This window comes from Astyanax mexicanus, chromosome 11 (genome assembly GCF_023375975.1).
Source record: "Astyanax mexicanus isolate ESR-SI-001 chromosome 11, AstMex3_surface, whole genome shotgun sequence".
NCBI classification, from domain to species: domain Eukaryota; kingdom Metazoa; phylum Chordata; class Actinopteri; order Characiformes; family Acestrorhamphidae; genus Astyanax; species Astyanax mexicanus.
In genome coordinates this window covers 31010502-31024729 of record NC_064418.1, presented here as the reverse complement: position 1 = coordinate 31024729, position 14228 = coordinate 31010502, and the positions used below count along the sequence as shown (strand labels likewise).

Here is a 14228-nt window from a genome sequence, read left to right as displayed (position 1 = left end):
TGATTATGATATTCTAATCTCAACTCGGCTAATAAGGCAGAAGCAGCTCTCACACTGGCTATTTACCTCTCAGAGTAATGAGCAGTAGGGTGGTGCGGTACACACACACAGACTCTCATACACAAACACACTCATCCGAGTGCTTCGTCTGACTCGTCTGTATCGGCTGGAGTCTGTTTAGCTTCTGAGCTTCTCTTGATTCAGAATTAGCTTGTGTTTTATTGTACAGACTACAGACCTGAACAGAGCTAAACTTCTGAAGACATCTCTGATCTCTGTTTGTTTGTTTATGTGTTTGAGCAGTAAGGCTGGTATCAGCGAGATGTTTGAAGGTCACCATGGGCCAATCACAGGCATCCACTGCCACACAGCAGCTGGCCCTGTGGACTTCTCCCATCTGTTCCTCACGTCTTCCTTCGACTGGACCGTCAAACTGTGGAGCACCAAGGTACCCTATCAGCCTGCAACCTCAGTTTCAAAAGAAGTCTCATTTATCAGTCATAGTGTAAAAGCAGAATACCCTTTTTACCCTTTATATTATTATTCATGAATAGGTGGATATTTGTAAATACTAGAATTACGATTGAGCGGCTATGTATCGGTATCAGCCAGTTTTCAGTCCACATATGCAGCCAAATAATAATTTAGCCAATCCTGAGAGCTTGTCAGTTGACATTTTGTGAGTTGCTGCAGTGTTGCACAAGGTTACAGGACCCTACAATTACAATTCCTTATTGAACTAATGCTTGGTGATGCTAGATGGCAATATGGACCTTGTGCATAGCTTCCGACCCCATTTAAGTCCACTGACTCACAATATCTAACTTAAAATCATTAGAATAGAATAGAATGTGTAAAACAACTGTTCCTTGAGGGACGCATAAAGAGTAAAGAGTTTTATCCCCTCTGACCAGATACCCCTCTCACGAGTACATCACTCAGAGCTAGCAAACAGGCTGGAAGAGTAACTGGTTCTTTGGGACCTGTTTTGATGCTGTTTTTATTTTTTGAGAGATATCTTTTAAAGGTTTTATTTTGTTTTGATTCAACTATGAATTACTATGACTCCTTCCTTTTCTTTACCCTGACCTGCAGAACAATAAGCCTCTGTACTCATTCGAGGATAACTCAGACTATGTGTACGATGTGATGTGGTCTCCTGTTCACCCTGCCCTGTTTGCCTGCGTGGATGGAGTCGGACATCTGGACCTGTGGAACCTCAACAATGACACTGAGGTATCTCACATATACTTATACATACACACATACACAGCAAAGCAATGAGATGTTTGTTCAGCTATTATAAGATTTTGGCTTTTTGTAACTATTTTTTACTTTTACTGTTTTTTTATGTGTAGGTTCCTACTGCCAGTATTACTGTAGAAGGGACCCCTGCTCTGAACAGGCTGAGGTGGGCACAGTCGGGCCGAGAGATTGCAGTAGGAGACTCGGATGGACAGATTCTCATCTACGAAGTTGGAGAAGTGAGTACTGATTGATGATAAAACACTAAAACACATCATGACAGCAGATTTTATCAGAATAATAGTTTGTACTGGGGTGGGCGATATGGCTCTAAAATAATATCATAATATTTCAGGGTATTTTTGCGATAACGGTATACTTAGCGATATAGGAAAACAGAAAAATAATTATTTAATTTCAGGAATATAGTACTAGAGTATAACAGTATAATCATAATGTGGCAAAATAAATAATATAGCATAAAATAATATAATGCAGCAGAAAATATTGCAGAATATTTAGTGCATGCTCATAAACTGCAAACTATAACAATTATACAATAAATACACCTAAAGCTTCACAGTAAATAATAGACTAATTTTAAGACAGAACATCTCTATTATCACGGTACGGATTTTTAATATCACGATATTACTGTGTCACGATATATTGTATACGATATAATATTGCCCACCCCTAGTTTGTACAAAAGACTGACTTTTAGTTCTCTTAGCACTTTTAGCACTTCTCAGTTGTGCATCTAGTGCAGTATCTCATTTTTGTCATCAGGATCCCAAATACCTATCTGTGTGATGTATCTAGTAGTGTTCTAGTTAGTAGCTGTCATCTCTGTGTGTGTGTGTGTCAGAAACAGCAGAATAAAAGGCCCGTGCTAAGAGAATGGAGAGCTAATGCACGGACCACAATTAACCTTCTGTCAGTGAGGGGTCTCTAAGAGCCAACACCCCCAGGGGTTGCAGAGTGCCTGGGACACTCATGCAAAGAGTAGCTGAGTGGGCAAATAGAAAAAGAGGCAGAGCGAAACGAGAGCAACGGGAGTTGCTTAAAAGAGGAGGCAGAAAGCAAGTGCAGGAAAAAGATGCAGAGAGAGGTGGAGCGCAGTTGAGAGTGTGTGAGAGAGGCAATGAGTTGGAGAGCAGCACTAGTTGCTGGCCTTCTCCCATGCGAGGTCAGTTCTATGACAGTCTCTGAATTGCTCTGCAGGTTTTACACATCAGCTTGAGGGCTGGACTAAAAAAAAAAGCCTCTGAGCTGCAGAATGTTCTATATCTCTGCTTCACTGCATCTGTTCCTCTACAGCAGATTGCTGTGCCACGGAATGACGAGTGGACACGCTTCGTGAGGACGCTGGCAGAAATCAACGAAAACCGAGACGATGCCGAGGAGCTGGCGGCCCAGCGTTTGCCATCCTAATAACCGATAATCCTACACCATTCCTGAAACCAGCTACAGGTTTTCAATAAAAAAAAAAGAAATTAATTAATTAGACCCACATCCAGGCATGATGATGATGATGACAAAGTTAATTAGATTTCTGAAGACCTTCCTTTAAAAAATGTAGACATTTCATTTGCAAACTGGACTTGGAATCTGCCTTTTCTACTGGTTTGATTAAAGACACAGTGATCATATTGTACAAACAGTCCACAAGTCACCAGTGATCCTCTCTCTTCCCCACGACCACAAGCCTTAATAAAGCCCCCTTGTAGAAACTCCATAGAAAAACACATAAATTAATGTTTCTCAGTTGGCCTCAATCTACGTTAATGGTGGCAAACCCCTTAATAATAACCAAATGCAACTTTTCAACCAATTGTAAGCAGTAGCATGGAACTGGCATGGAAATTCTACAGCTCTTGTTGACTGGAGCCAGAGTGTGTTTTACATGATTCACTTGTTTGTTTGTTTTTTTTATATATATATAAATGAATCACTTCAGGAAATGGTTTGAGATGCATTTGAGCCAAATGTTAAAGCAGCGTAAACGCAGCCATCTCTCCCTAAAATGCATTTGACAACCAAAGCACTAATACGTTAAGATTGTACATTTAAACGCAGGGCATGATTTTTCTATCTTTCCACAAGTAAAAAGGCTTATGTCCTCCTAAAAGTGAAATTTTGAACACACTCTGGATTTGCATAGTCTCATTGGGGCAACTAAGGTTAAGACTCACTCTCTGCTGCTAGTGCTACTCCAACTCCATCTCTTGCTTTTATATACTGTCTAAAGATGAAATGCTGTACGTCTTCACAATCTGAACTGAATCACATATTTATTACACACAGTGAGATGCTGTATGATCGTCGGACTGCCGAAATTTTTAAGCCAATGTGTTTGCAAAACTGGCTCCTCTTCTTCCAGCTTTACAAAGTCCGTTTGTATCCTGTACGAAATGATAGCTTTTCTTCCAGCTCTTTGAATGTCTTTGTATATCTCTATAAACTCCTCTTTCAAAACCTCAACTGTTTGCTGTGTTGATTCAACAGTCTTTGACTTTGTTGATGATTCCAAAATGTTTAATGTATTGTCAATTAACATTAAAGGTTTGTCTTTTAAACAACCCAATATTAACAATATTCAAAATTTAAACAGAATACAACGAATAACATTAACGTTAAATTCAATGAAATATTTTTACACCCTGACTCAAGTCTGTGCACACAATTTTAGCAGCATGTTTTTTTTAATTATTATTTCTACAATTATTAAAGCCGTCATTCATTAAAACACAGGCATAGTAGTAGCTCATGGTTTTGGCACAGACTAATTTACAGCTCTGGAGAAAAATAAGAGAGCATTTAAAAATTAGTTTCTTTGATTTTACCAAATTGAAAACCTCTGGAATATAATCAAAAGGAAGATGGATGAACACAAGCCATCAAACAAAGCTGAACTGCTTGAATTTTAGCACCAGGAGTGGCATAAAGTTATCCAAAAGCAGTGTGTAAGACTGGTGGAGGAGAACATGCAAAGATGCATAAAAACTGTGATTAAAAACCAGGGTTATTCCACCGAATATTGATTTCTGAATTCTTAAAACTTTATGAATATGAACTTGTTTTCTTTGCATTATTTGAGGTCTGAAAGCTCTGCATCTTTTTTGTTATTTCAGACATTTCTCATTTTCTGAAAATTAATGTTCTAAATGACAATATTTCTATTTGGAATTTGGGAGAAATGTTGTCTGTAGTTTATAGAATAAAACAACAATGTTCATTTTATTCATACATATACCTATAAATAGCAAAATCACTCTCAATTTTTTCCAGATCTGTATTTATAACAGATTTAGCGCTTTTAAAGGATCAAAGTTTTCCCTGCACGTACATATACAATATGTGCAGTAACATTTGTGCAAACCATGCAAGAAGTAATAAATAAATAGATAAATACGAAGAGCCCTGTTCATGCAGGAGGAGGGGACACAGTTGTAATGCATAGGAGTGTCACTCCGGCTAAATGGCAGGGTTTGAGTTTGAAGGAAAGAGGCGTCTGAAGGCTGATCATACAGCTGGCTGGAGCTGAATGGCGCTCTATGAGGCCTGGGGCGTCTGCTCTGTCGGAGCGGCTCTGACTGTTACAGCACCTGACGATTTGAACTTGGGCAGGTGCAGACCAAACTTGTTCTCCACTCCAGCAAACGTTGCAGCGGCCAGCCTGTATCCACCAATGTGATCTGTGCTCAGTGGAGGAAGATCTGAGATCCGCGGCTTTGCTGTTGGCTCTGATCCAGCGGGTCGGCTGCTCATGCAAAGAGAAAAAGAGAGCACGCTTAAAATCCAAATCAGAAAAATGTTGCCACTGTATGGAAAATGCTTATAAATAATAATAAAAGAAGTGTTTCTTACATTTAGTTTGACTTTCAATTCACTGCAGAGAGTATGAACCCAGGATATTTCATATTTGGTTTGGTCAACTTCAATATATCATTAATTATTTATCTGAGATGTCAGAACTCTTCTGTGATGCAGCAATAATGCAGTACATACTGCCTTCAGGACATGTTTTCCAGGATATCCAAGCATTTTTAACAAGACTAGGAATAGACGATACAACCCTAAAATAATATCAAGATATTTCATGGTCATGATACTAAACCAATTATTTTAAGAATACCCTACTGCAAGAAAATGAAAATGAAAATTCAGTATTGCATACTTTGATAGATATATGGCACACCTGAGATACGAATAATGCACTCCATATATTTCCATATATCCAGGATTAAGGTAAAATAAATGATACTGGACACATATAATCTGTCTCTAGTAGATATATAATGGGAAATGAGAACAGTCTGATTTTTTTCTAAAAACAGCTTAAAATGTAGTACCCTGTGATAATTAGGGGTGGGTGATATGGCACAATATTTCAGGGTGTAATTTTGTTCATGATCTTAAAAAAGTTGTCTATACACCTAAACAAGACAATGCAAAACTACATGCTGCACATATTACAAAGGCATGGCTATGGAAGAAGAGTAGACTAACTCTTGTCTACAGTCCTGAATTGTCCCCAATAGAGAATGTGTACAGAAAATTATAAATGTGACAATGATCACAAGCATTATGCTGCACTTTATGATGTTTCCAGGATGAATGGTATAAAATAACTCCTGAAACACTTCATCGCATGGAAATCCTCACTGCCAACATGACTCAAGTCTTAAGTGCTAAATGCTTTACTGTTTCAACTGTTTTTTTGCAATGTTTTGCTGGCCTGAAATGCAATAATGGATGTATATTTAAATAAATAAATTAAGTTTACTCTGTTTGCAATGAAAGTTAAAATAAATGCAGAGTCTTAATGTTTTTTGATTTGGGGTTAAAGTAAATAAAACAAAAAGGGTCATTAATGGGTTTTGAATAATTATGAATAAAGATGAATGCAGAACGTACTGTCCTCCAAAGTCGACGTAGAACCACCTCTGCAGGAGCTCATAGGTGACGAGTGTGACACCAAACTGAGGGGAAGACCTACACACACGTGCTGTGGAGAGAAGTACAGAAAGCTTGTGTGAGTTGATACACACACTGAAACAGGGACAATGTCGTCTTCAACAGAGCGATTATTACAAAAGCCAAGGTGTGCCTCATTCCACAGTCATGGAACCCCTCATTTCAGTGCTGTGTGTGTATGTGTGTGTGTGTGTGTGTGTGTGTGTGTGTGTGTGTGTTTATGTACCTCCTGCTCCCTTCCAGAATGCACTGAAACCCTCTTCCCTCAGAATCTTTCTGAAGCAGTCGATCACACCGCTGTATGTTGTCTGGCCTGCACGGGCTGCCACCTGCAGACGCGTTTTGATGACATCAGCAGGGGTCACCAACGAAGCAGCGGGGACACCTAAACAAGACATGTTCAATTATCCACAATACACTCAGACAGTGTCATCACACAAAGGTATGCAATCTGATCTGAATTTCCAGCAAGACAAATCCTGTGCAGGGAATTCAAAACTAACACAACACTTTAAATGTATGGCTTCACACCGGTGGTGGGTCACCTTATCCCCCTAACACTTCTGCACTGCCAAAATCTGATCTAGAGAGTGAAAACATCTTAAATCCAGCCACCTTACTTAATATTTCTCATCAGGTAGTTATACGAGTATCATTAGATTATAAAACATTTTAAAGGTGAAAACAAATGTCAGTTTGCCTCAAAGTAAGTCAAAATGTTTCAGTGTTTAACCTCACAAGATAACACTTTACAACTTATACAGGTGTGGGTGTTCCCAAGCCATCTACTGAGATTACACTTCATGATCAATTTACATACTGCCATCCCATGACTTTTGGCAGTGAAAAGCTATGCGAGTAGAACATGAACAGATCTCCCAAAGACGACTTTCATTATTTAGCTTGTTAAGGCTCTAGCTTGATTGCAGTCATGAGGAAAGGCCTGGTATTGCAAATTTAACCCGTTACAGCCCAGACCCATTTCTGAATCCTGACACCAATTAAAACATTTATTCAGATACATTTAGTGAGCAGCTCATTCATTTTGTTTCTTATTGTAGGAAAATTACTTTAAATATTTTAAGGTTAAAATCCTAAAGGAACACAAACGCAACAATTTTATAACGTATTTTAACATTTTGTTCTAGAAATGGTGTCAGAATTAGTTATATAAAATTAGTTATATAAAAAAGCCATCTAGAAGCAAAAAGTATATGTCATTTAGGGTAGAGGTCTGCACACCTGCGGGAGTCCCGTGGGACTCGCAGGATCCGTCAGAATATGTTGCGGTGCGGGACAGAACTGAATTATTATTGAAATAATAAATAGTTAAAACATTTATAATAATCATGCAATGATTCCCATGCAAGCAACAAAAAACCCAAAAAGATTTTCAGCATCTTCAATTTACTTGACAGCATGTGTTTGGACTGTGGAGGAAACGTGACAGCACTACTCAGAGCTGAATTGCTGTTTTAATAAATACATAAGTAAATTTGAAGAACAAAATGTAATTAATTCAATTTCTATAAGGACCGAGGGACGGGAGCGGCGGAAATGTGTATGCAGGAGCGGGTTTAAAAAAACAGTCCCACGCAGATCTCAGGGCCTTCCTGAGTTAAAGTGACTTAAAATGTGCTATAAGGAAATTTTAAGTAAGGAACTTCTGAAGTCTGTGACACATACTTCATCATGGGTTAAAATAAAAAAAAATCAAAAGCTTGTAAAATTTGTTTAAGGGCAAATCAGAGATCATTATAAGCTGCACTGGTTGTTTGGGTCGCTGGTGTTAAGGATGAAGATGAACAGCAGTGTACCTGCGATAGCTCCAGCGGTGAGCAGCTGCAGCGCCCCCAGTCTGCCCTCCTCATCAGTTAGCTGGATCTTGGCATGAGCGTAAACAGGGAAGTAGATGGCAGAGAAAGGAATGTCTCTGAGGAAGCAGGCCTTCGCTCCCTACACCCACAAAAAGAAAGGGTTACTCACGGTTTGGGCAGAGTTACTGGTCAAGATCCAAAATTAGAATATGCACTCAGCAATTACTCAGCAAGTTCAACAGTACCCACTAAAATAAAATGTTACAGACACAAGTGTACAAACATACTACGTACACATGTCACTTAAGTAATGCCACTTACTGGACCATTTACTTTGGTCTTGTTTTAAAAGAGACACTTTCTAGGATTCGGTGGAATTTGTTTAAGGATTATTCAACAATTTTTTTTTTTTACAGCAGCAAAAAAGACAGTTCGAATATTTGATTTGAATCCTGAATTCTACTGCCACCTTTATGTACACTGGCCTAAGGATGTAAAGATGTGTAAATATTGTGAATACTAGGTTTCAATCAGTGTAAATTACATGTAAAAAAATTACAGTTAGCAGCAACATTATATTTTCTAAAAACAAAATACAAAATGATTGTGAAATGCTGCATCTACGTGGTCTCTGGGTAAAACAGTTTTTGCTAAATGATTACTATGGTATTCCAGGTGGTTGCTTAGTTATCATACAGTTGCAGTGGCATAGCAGTTTGTTTGCTATGGTGGCATTTCAAATGGTAATTTACATGATTGTTTACACAATGTAACGGGTGGTTGCTGTGGTGTTGCTATGGTATTTCAGTACAACAGAAAAGTGAATAGTACATTGGATAATAGCTCACATTGCTTTGCATTGTGCAAACATTGTAAGTGTTAGTGTAATAATAAAATATCAAAGGCCTTTATTTCTTCTGATCAATACGTTTTTTTTAAATAGAATTTTCATCAAGAACAGTGCCAAACGCAATAGTGCTCTCCATATTTGATAGCTCTGTTATTTAAGTAGTGTGGATTTGGAAGTTGAGAGCAGAGAAAGAAAGAAAGAAAGGAATGTCTCTCAGGAAGTACATCTTCACTCCCTAAAGCAGAAAGGCTTAGTCAGGAATTGGGTGGGGTTGCAGGTAAAGACCAGACTGAAGATATGAAATACTGAGCTGATACTGAGCTCTGCACAACAACTCTTCTTCTTCTACAGGTTCTACCATATAGTCATAAAGAAATACAGAACGTCTGAAAAGCCCCAAGAGGTTGTGCCTTTAAATACATTTGATTTTTTGCACCAGGAGGGGCATACATTTATCCAAAAGCAGTGTGTAGGAAAGGTGGAGGAGAATATAGATTTTTGACCACTTAAAACTTTGATTTTTAACTTGTTTTCTTTGCATTATTTGAGGTCTGAAAGCTCTGTATCTTTTTTGTTATTTCAGCCATTTCTCATTTTCTGCAAATAAATGCTCTAAATAACTATATTTTATTTGGAATTTGGGAGAAATATTGTCCGTAGTTTATAGAATAAAACAACAATGTTGATTTTACTTAAACGTATAAATAGTAAATCAGAGAAACTCATTCAGAAACTGAAGTGGTCTCCTATTTTTTTTCAGAGCTGTATATATTCCTTCCTACTAAACATTATCACCAAGATGTAATGAGTTATAACTGCATTTATAATGCCTTATAAACACAGGCTTCATAGAAAGTGTGACCCAATTTTCTCCTGTAAAGTTTCCATTTCAGGCATATGAGGTTTCCTTACAACTGAGGTAATACTCTGTATATTATCTTATTATGTATTATATGCGCATTTAGTGCGAACCCATTTGAAACTCATGATGGACTTGTTAATATTTAATGGGCTGAGTCATGAGTGTTGGAACAGGGAGAACCCTAAAATGTGCAGTTTCATGCTCTAAAAGGTTTATATATTCACCTCCAGCAATCCCTCGTCCACATTCATCCCAGTTTTCACAGTGTAAATTCATCTTCTATTTATTCTCATCTGCTTTTTCCTCCTCAGGGTCGTACTTGGATTTACTGGGCTCAAGGCAGGAATACCCCCTGGACAGGGCGCCAGTCCATGCTACCGAACACATTAACACTTAGGGGGCAATTTAGAGTAGCCAAATCACCCACCATGTGTTTTTGGATCATAGGAAGAAACAGAAGCACCTGGATGAAAACCATTTGGACCCACCAAACTCTTAACAGACGGGGACTGAAGTGAGAATCGAACCCACAACCTGGTGCTGCGCTGCCCACACACTATCTACTGCGCCACAATGCCGCCCACAGTCTAAACTGCCCACTGAGAATTTCATGAACTTCATGAACAAGGCCTCGGGGAGCTTCTGGAGTTACTGTGTGTTGGTGGTTATTCTGAATCTAAAGCTAAGCTAGGGTATGTTAGGCCAGCAGGAAGACGTTCTCTCACCCACACACACACCCATATATATTTATATACATGTACATAAAGCACAGCACACATCTCTCTCTCTCTCTCTCTCTCTCTCTCTCACTCTCTCTCTCACAGACACGTCTACAAGCTCAAGGCAGTCTGACTCACAGACGCAGACAATTTAAACACAGGCAGCTTGTGTTTGCATCTTTCCACGCAGAGAGGAGGAAGTAGGTGTTTTAACGAGCTGCACACTGTCTGCTCTTCATTAGAATACGGAGACAGAGAACACTACCGGAGATCAGAGGAAAAAGCCACAGGAACTTGGAGAGCAGCGGCAGCAGCATAATCCTTTACTAATAATGTACTGTTTATTACCGAGTACAGGTCAAACCTGGACATGTGTACAGACTAATACTCAAGTTTTGGTTGACATTTAAGAAGTTTAAATATAGTAAATAACCTGTAATACAAAATCCAGCGACCTCAAATGGTTTAACTGAAAGCAATGAACTACCCAGGAGCTAAACATAACTAAAACCTAGGGAAGCCCATTCCTGCAACTTAAAAAAAAAAAAAAAAAAATAGTAACGAATTACTGATATTTCATTAAAAGGATAAAAAAGGATAAGTCATTAATTTGAAATGCTAATTCATTGAGATGCTTTCTCATTAAATCAACACAGTCCTTATGTTGAGATAATATCTCATTATTTTGGGTCTTTAATACGCTTTACTATTATTTTTAAATTATTTTTCATTATTTTATATTTGTTATTATTTTGGGATAATTTTTAATAAGTTGAAGTTTGCAATATTTTAAGGTGATATCATAATTTTGTAATTTCTCATTTTTAATTAGCGGTAGTTTTCCCAGTATTTGATATGCTTTCTGATTTTGAGAACGTTCTAATTATTTTTAGAAAGTTCTGATTATTTTGATATGCTTTCTTGTTGTTTGAGACGCTTCCTCATTATTTTTAAATAATTTCTCAATACACTGAGATAAGTTCTCATTATTTTAAGATGGTTCTTCAATTTCTTAAATTTTTGAATGTTTTATTAAATTGAAAAAAGATCATTTACAAAATGGAAAAAAACAGAAAATTTACAAAGATTTAAACGGTATAAAAATGATCCTTTTTTAAGGGGAAATTTCATTGGTTATTAACAGACTGAACAGACTGCACTTTTTACCACAGTATCCAGTATTCACTACATGTCTGGGCTGCTACAATAATATCTAGAACATAGAACTCCAGATAAAGCATAATAACTGGTCTTTTAAAATGTGGGTCTTCTTTTAGAGAAATTACAAATACAGTCATAGTATGGGGAGTTACACCATTACACAGTTACACCATTAAGACTCACAGAAACTGAGAAAACTGTCAGGAAGAGGTCTGGCTGACCCAAATTCACAACAGCATCAGAAGACAAGTTTCTGAATCTGTAGCCTGTGTAATAGCTTGCTCACATGACACCACCTTATAGACCAGCTGAATACTGGACCCTGTCAGCTGTGAAGATTTTGAGTTTGACAGGGGGAGTGACAATAAATAAGCTATTGCTAAGATGGCAAAACAAGAAATGCAGACTTGCCTGGGACATGCTTTACTGCCAGTGGACTAATAAATGTACCTCGGTGTTCTGAAACTTTTAAACGTTAGTGTAAGTTTCAGAAAAGTCCCAGAGTGTGTGTGTGAGACTCTCAGTATGTTTTGATAGGAATGTCCTGATCTTCAGAAATCCTGAAGGCTCTGCAGGGGTCAGGTCAAGTGTGTTTTAATCATCTGTGCTGCTCAGCATTACTCTCTGATTATGCAAACACACATCTCCCTCCCCGCAGCGCAAGTCCAGATCAACCACATCAAACTCTGCAGCACTTCAGCGCTTCCAGCAAACTAATGGACAATTACTGCAATTACTTCACTGAGAGCAGTCTTACAGGTCCACTGGGTAGTTCTACTCCAGTCCATCTGATATCCTGAAAAACTGATCAGCTGTTATCTAATTCCGTATATTATTAGTACCGTACTTTTGCGCACTAAAAATCCTTTAATTTTCCCCATAATTATGTATGAATTTTACTAGTCAGGTTGTAAGAAGCAGTACAGAGTTATACAGGAGTTTCAGTTTAGTTCTCCAGTACCGGGACTGGAGCAGCATTAGCATTATCCGCTGACTTGTACCCTGTACCCTGCCCTGTAACCCTGGCTAGCACTACTGCAGCAGCATTAGCATTAGCCGTTAAGTAAGCTAAGTGCTAGATTTTTGCCATTCAGAGGTGAGTATATCAGACTGTAGCCTGTGTGTTTACCGTGTTAAAACAAGCTACATGTGATAAACTGTTAATATTGCTGGTAATATCTCCCTGGCTTACCAGAGCACTCAGGGTGTAGCTGAGGTTAACTGCTAATACTAATGCTTCAGTCTTAGTGCTGGAGACATTCAGGAATCTAAGCTTACTGTAAATAAACAGAAGTGCTTTACTCACCCAAATAAACAGTTTTTAGGAGAGAAATCGGTGTAGATTAACATCCAGCACTTGTTCGAAAGAAAGTATTTTTTATTTACTACAGTTATATTTACTTAGCTTAGCTTTACTAAATTAGAATTTCCTTATAGTGTCTCTTAAAATGTGCCTTATAATCCAATGAGTTTTATGTATTAAAATAGACCAGAAAATAGACATTGTTCATTGATGTAAGAATTATGTTTTGTGGTTTACTGATACATAAATAATATGCAATTTTTGTTTAGGGTATAAATGCTCAGATGCCATGATACAAGCCTGTTTAAAACAAAAAAAAAAAACAATTTACTTTCATTGGTTGGTTTACGTACTGCTAATTGATGTGCTCAAGAAGCCGAAGCATATTGTGTAGTTTTAACACTAATGAGAACACTGTAATTATTCCTAAGTCACAGTCAAAGTTATGCTGTCCTTTTTCTATTTGTACTTTTAGTATAACTTGCAACTAGAATTCTGAGGAGATCATAGCCACGACAGAGCCTTGCCTCCACCATCTTCCCTAGATTTTGGCTTTCCTGAATCCTCCCAGTAAAAAAATAAGCCAGAACTTTAGCTTCAGGTTGTTTTTCAATAGACTACTGCAGGAAAGCACAAGATAAGACAGTTAAAGCCCTGGTCACAAGACCTGGTTTGTTGGGTAGCCCATGTTCCCAAGTAGAAGAGTCTGGTGGTCATGTGCTGCTCTCCAGTATCAACAACACCATATTCTCTCAAAGTCAATGACAATTTTTACTGTGTCCCCAGATTTGACTATGGCTCTTTTAGTGGGCTGGGTGTATGTCATTTTGGGGATGTAAATATAACCTATAACAAGTCAAGACTGTTGCAATACAGTTTAAAGTTTTAGTTTCAGTTTGGTTTAGGCTGGCCTTTCTTCTGAAGGAAGAAACAACAGTGTTTGAGGTTCATGCTCTGAGGTCAGTTCCGTGTACCCAGCTCTCATTATCCAACGATGCAGAGGAAAATACAGTTTGACATTTTAAAGCTCCTTTAAAGGTTCTGGTAAATAAAAGCAGGTACATGTTAAAAGTGGAATTACAGCACTCACCTTGTAGAGTCCAAGGAATCCGAGGTCCCGCACAACAGTGAGAGCGCTGACCCGCGGCCCTGTGGCGATCTCACCGGCCACCTGCAGACGGATCTTCACAATCTCCAGAGGATTGGTGAAGATCACCTGAGATCCTCCAGCCTGAGGTAGAAATGCAAATACAAGCTTACTTTATATTGTATTATTTGCACTATAAGGCTC

General features: G+C 38.2%; 2 protein-coding genes across 6 annotated transcripts in view; one reads left to right on the top strand and one right to left on the bottom strand.

Moving 5' to 3' along the window:
- The window catches only part of dync1i2a (dynein, cytoplasmic 1, intermediate chain 2a), a 40989-nt gene extending 37260 nt beyond the window's left edge, over nucleotides 1–3729 (top strand). For 2 of the 4 annotated variants that reach the window (XM_007253517.4, XM_007253515.4), the window contains 4 exons: nucleotides 304–448; nucleotides 1096–1236; nucleotides 1359–1484; nucleotides 2569–3729. In XM_007253517.4, coding sequence (XP_007253579.3) covers nucleotides 304–448; nucleotides 1096–1236; nucleotides 1359–1484; nucleotides 2569–2679 — 523 coding nt within the window. In that variant the 3' untranslated portion in view covers nucleotides 2680–3729. Of the gene's footprint in view, nucleotides 1–303; nucleotides 449–1095; nucleotides 1237–1358; nucleotides 1485–2565 lie in introns of all 4 variants that reach the window. The other 2 variants (XM_007253516.4, XM_007253514.4) reach the window with 1 other exon arrangement.
- Nucleotides 3730–4466: 737 nt separating this feature from the next.
- Nucleotides 4467–14228, bottom strand: part of LOC103036993 (calcium-binding mitochondrial carrier protein Aralar1) — a 49197-nt gene continuing 39435 nt past the window's right edge. For both annotated transcript variants that reach the window (XM_022680349.2, XM_022680350.2), the window contains 5 exons: nucleotides 14028–14168; nucleotides 8043–8181; nucleotides 6452–6610; nucleotides 6166–6256; nucleotides 4467–5008 (listed from right to left, as the gene is read on the bottom strand). In XM_022680349.2, coding sequence (XP_022536070.2) covers nucleotides 4801–5008; nucleotides 6166–6256; nucleotides 6452–6610; nucleotides 8043–8181; nucleotides 14028–14168 — 738 coding nt within the window. In that variant the 3' untranslated portion in view covers nucleotides 4467–4800. The remainder of the gene's footprint in view (nucleotides 5009–6165; nucleotides 6257–6451; nucleotides 6611–8042; nucleotides 8182–14027; nucleotides 14169–14228) is intronic.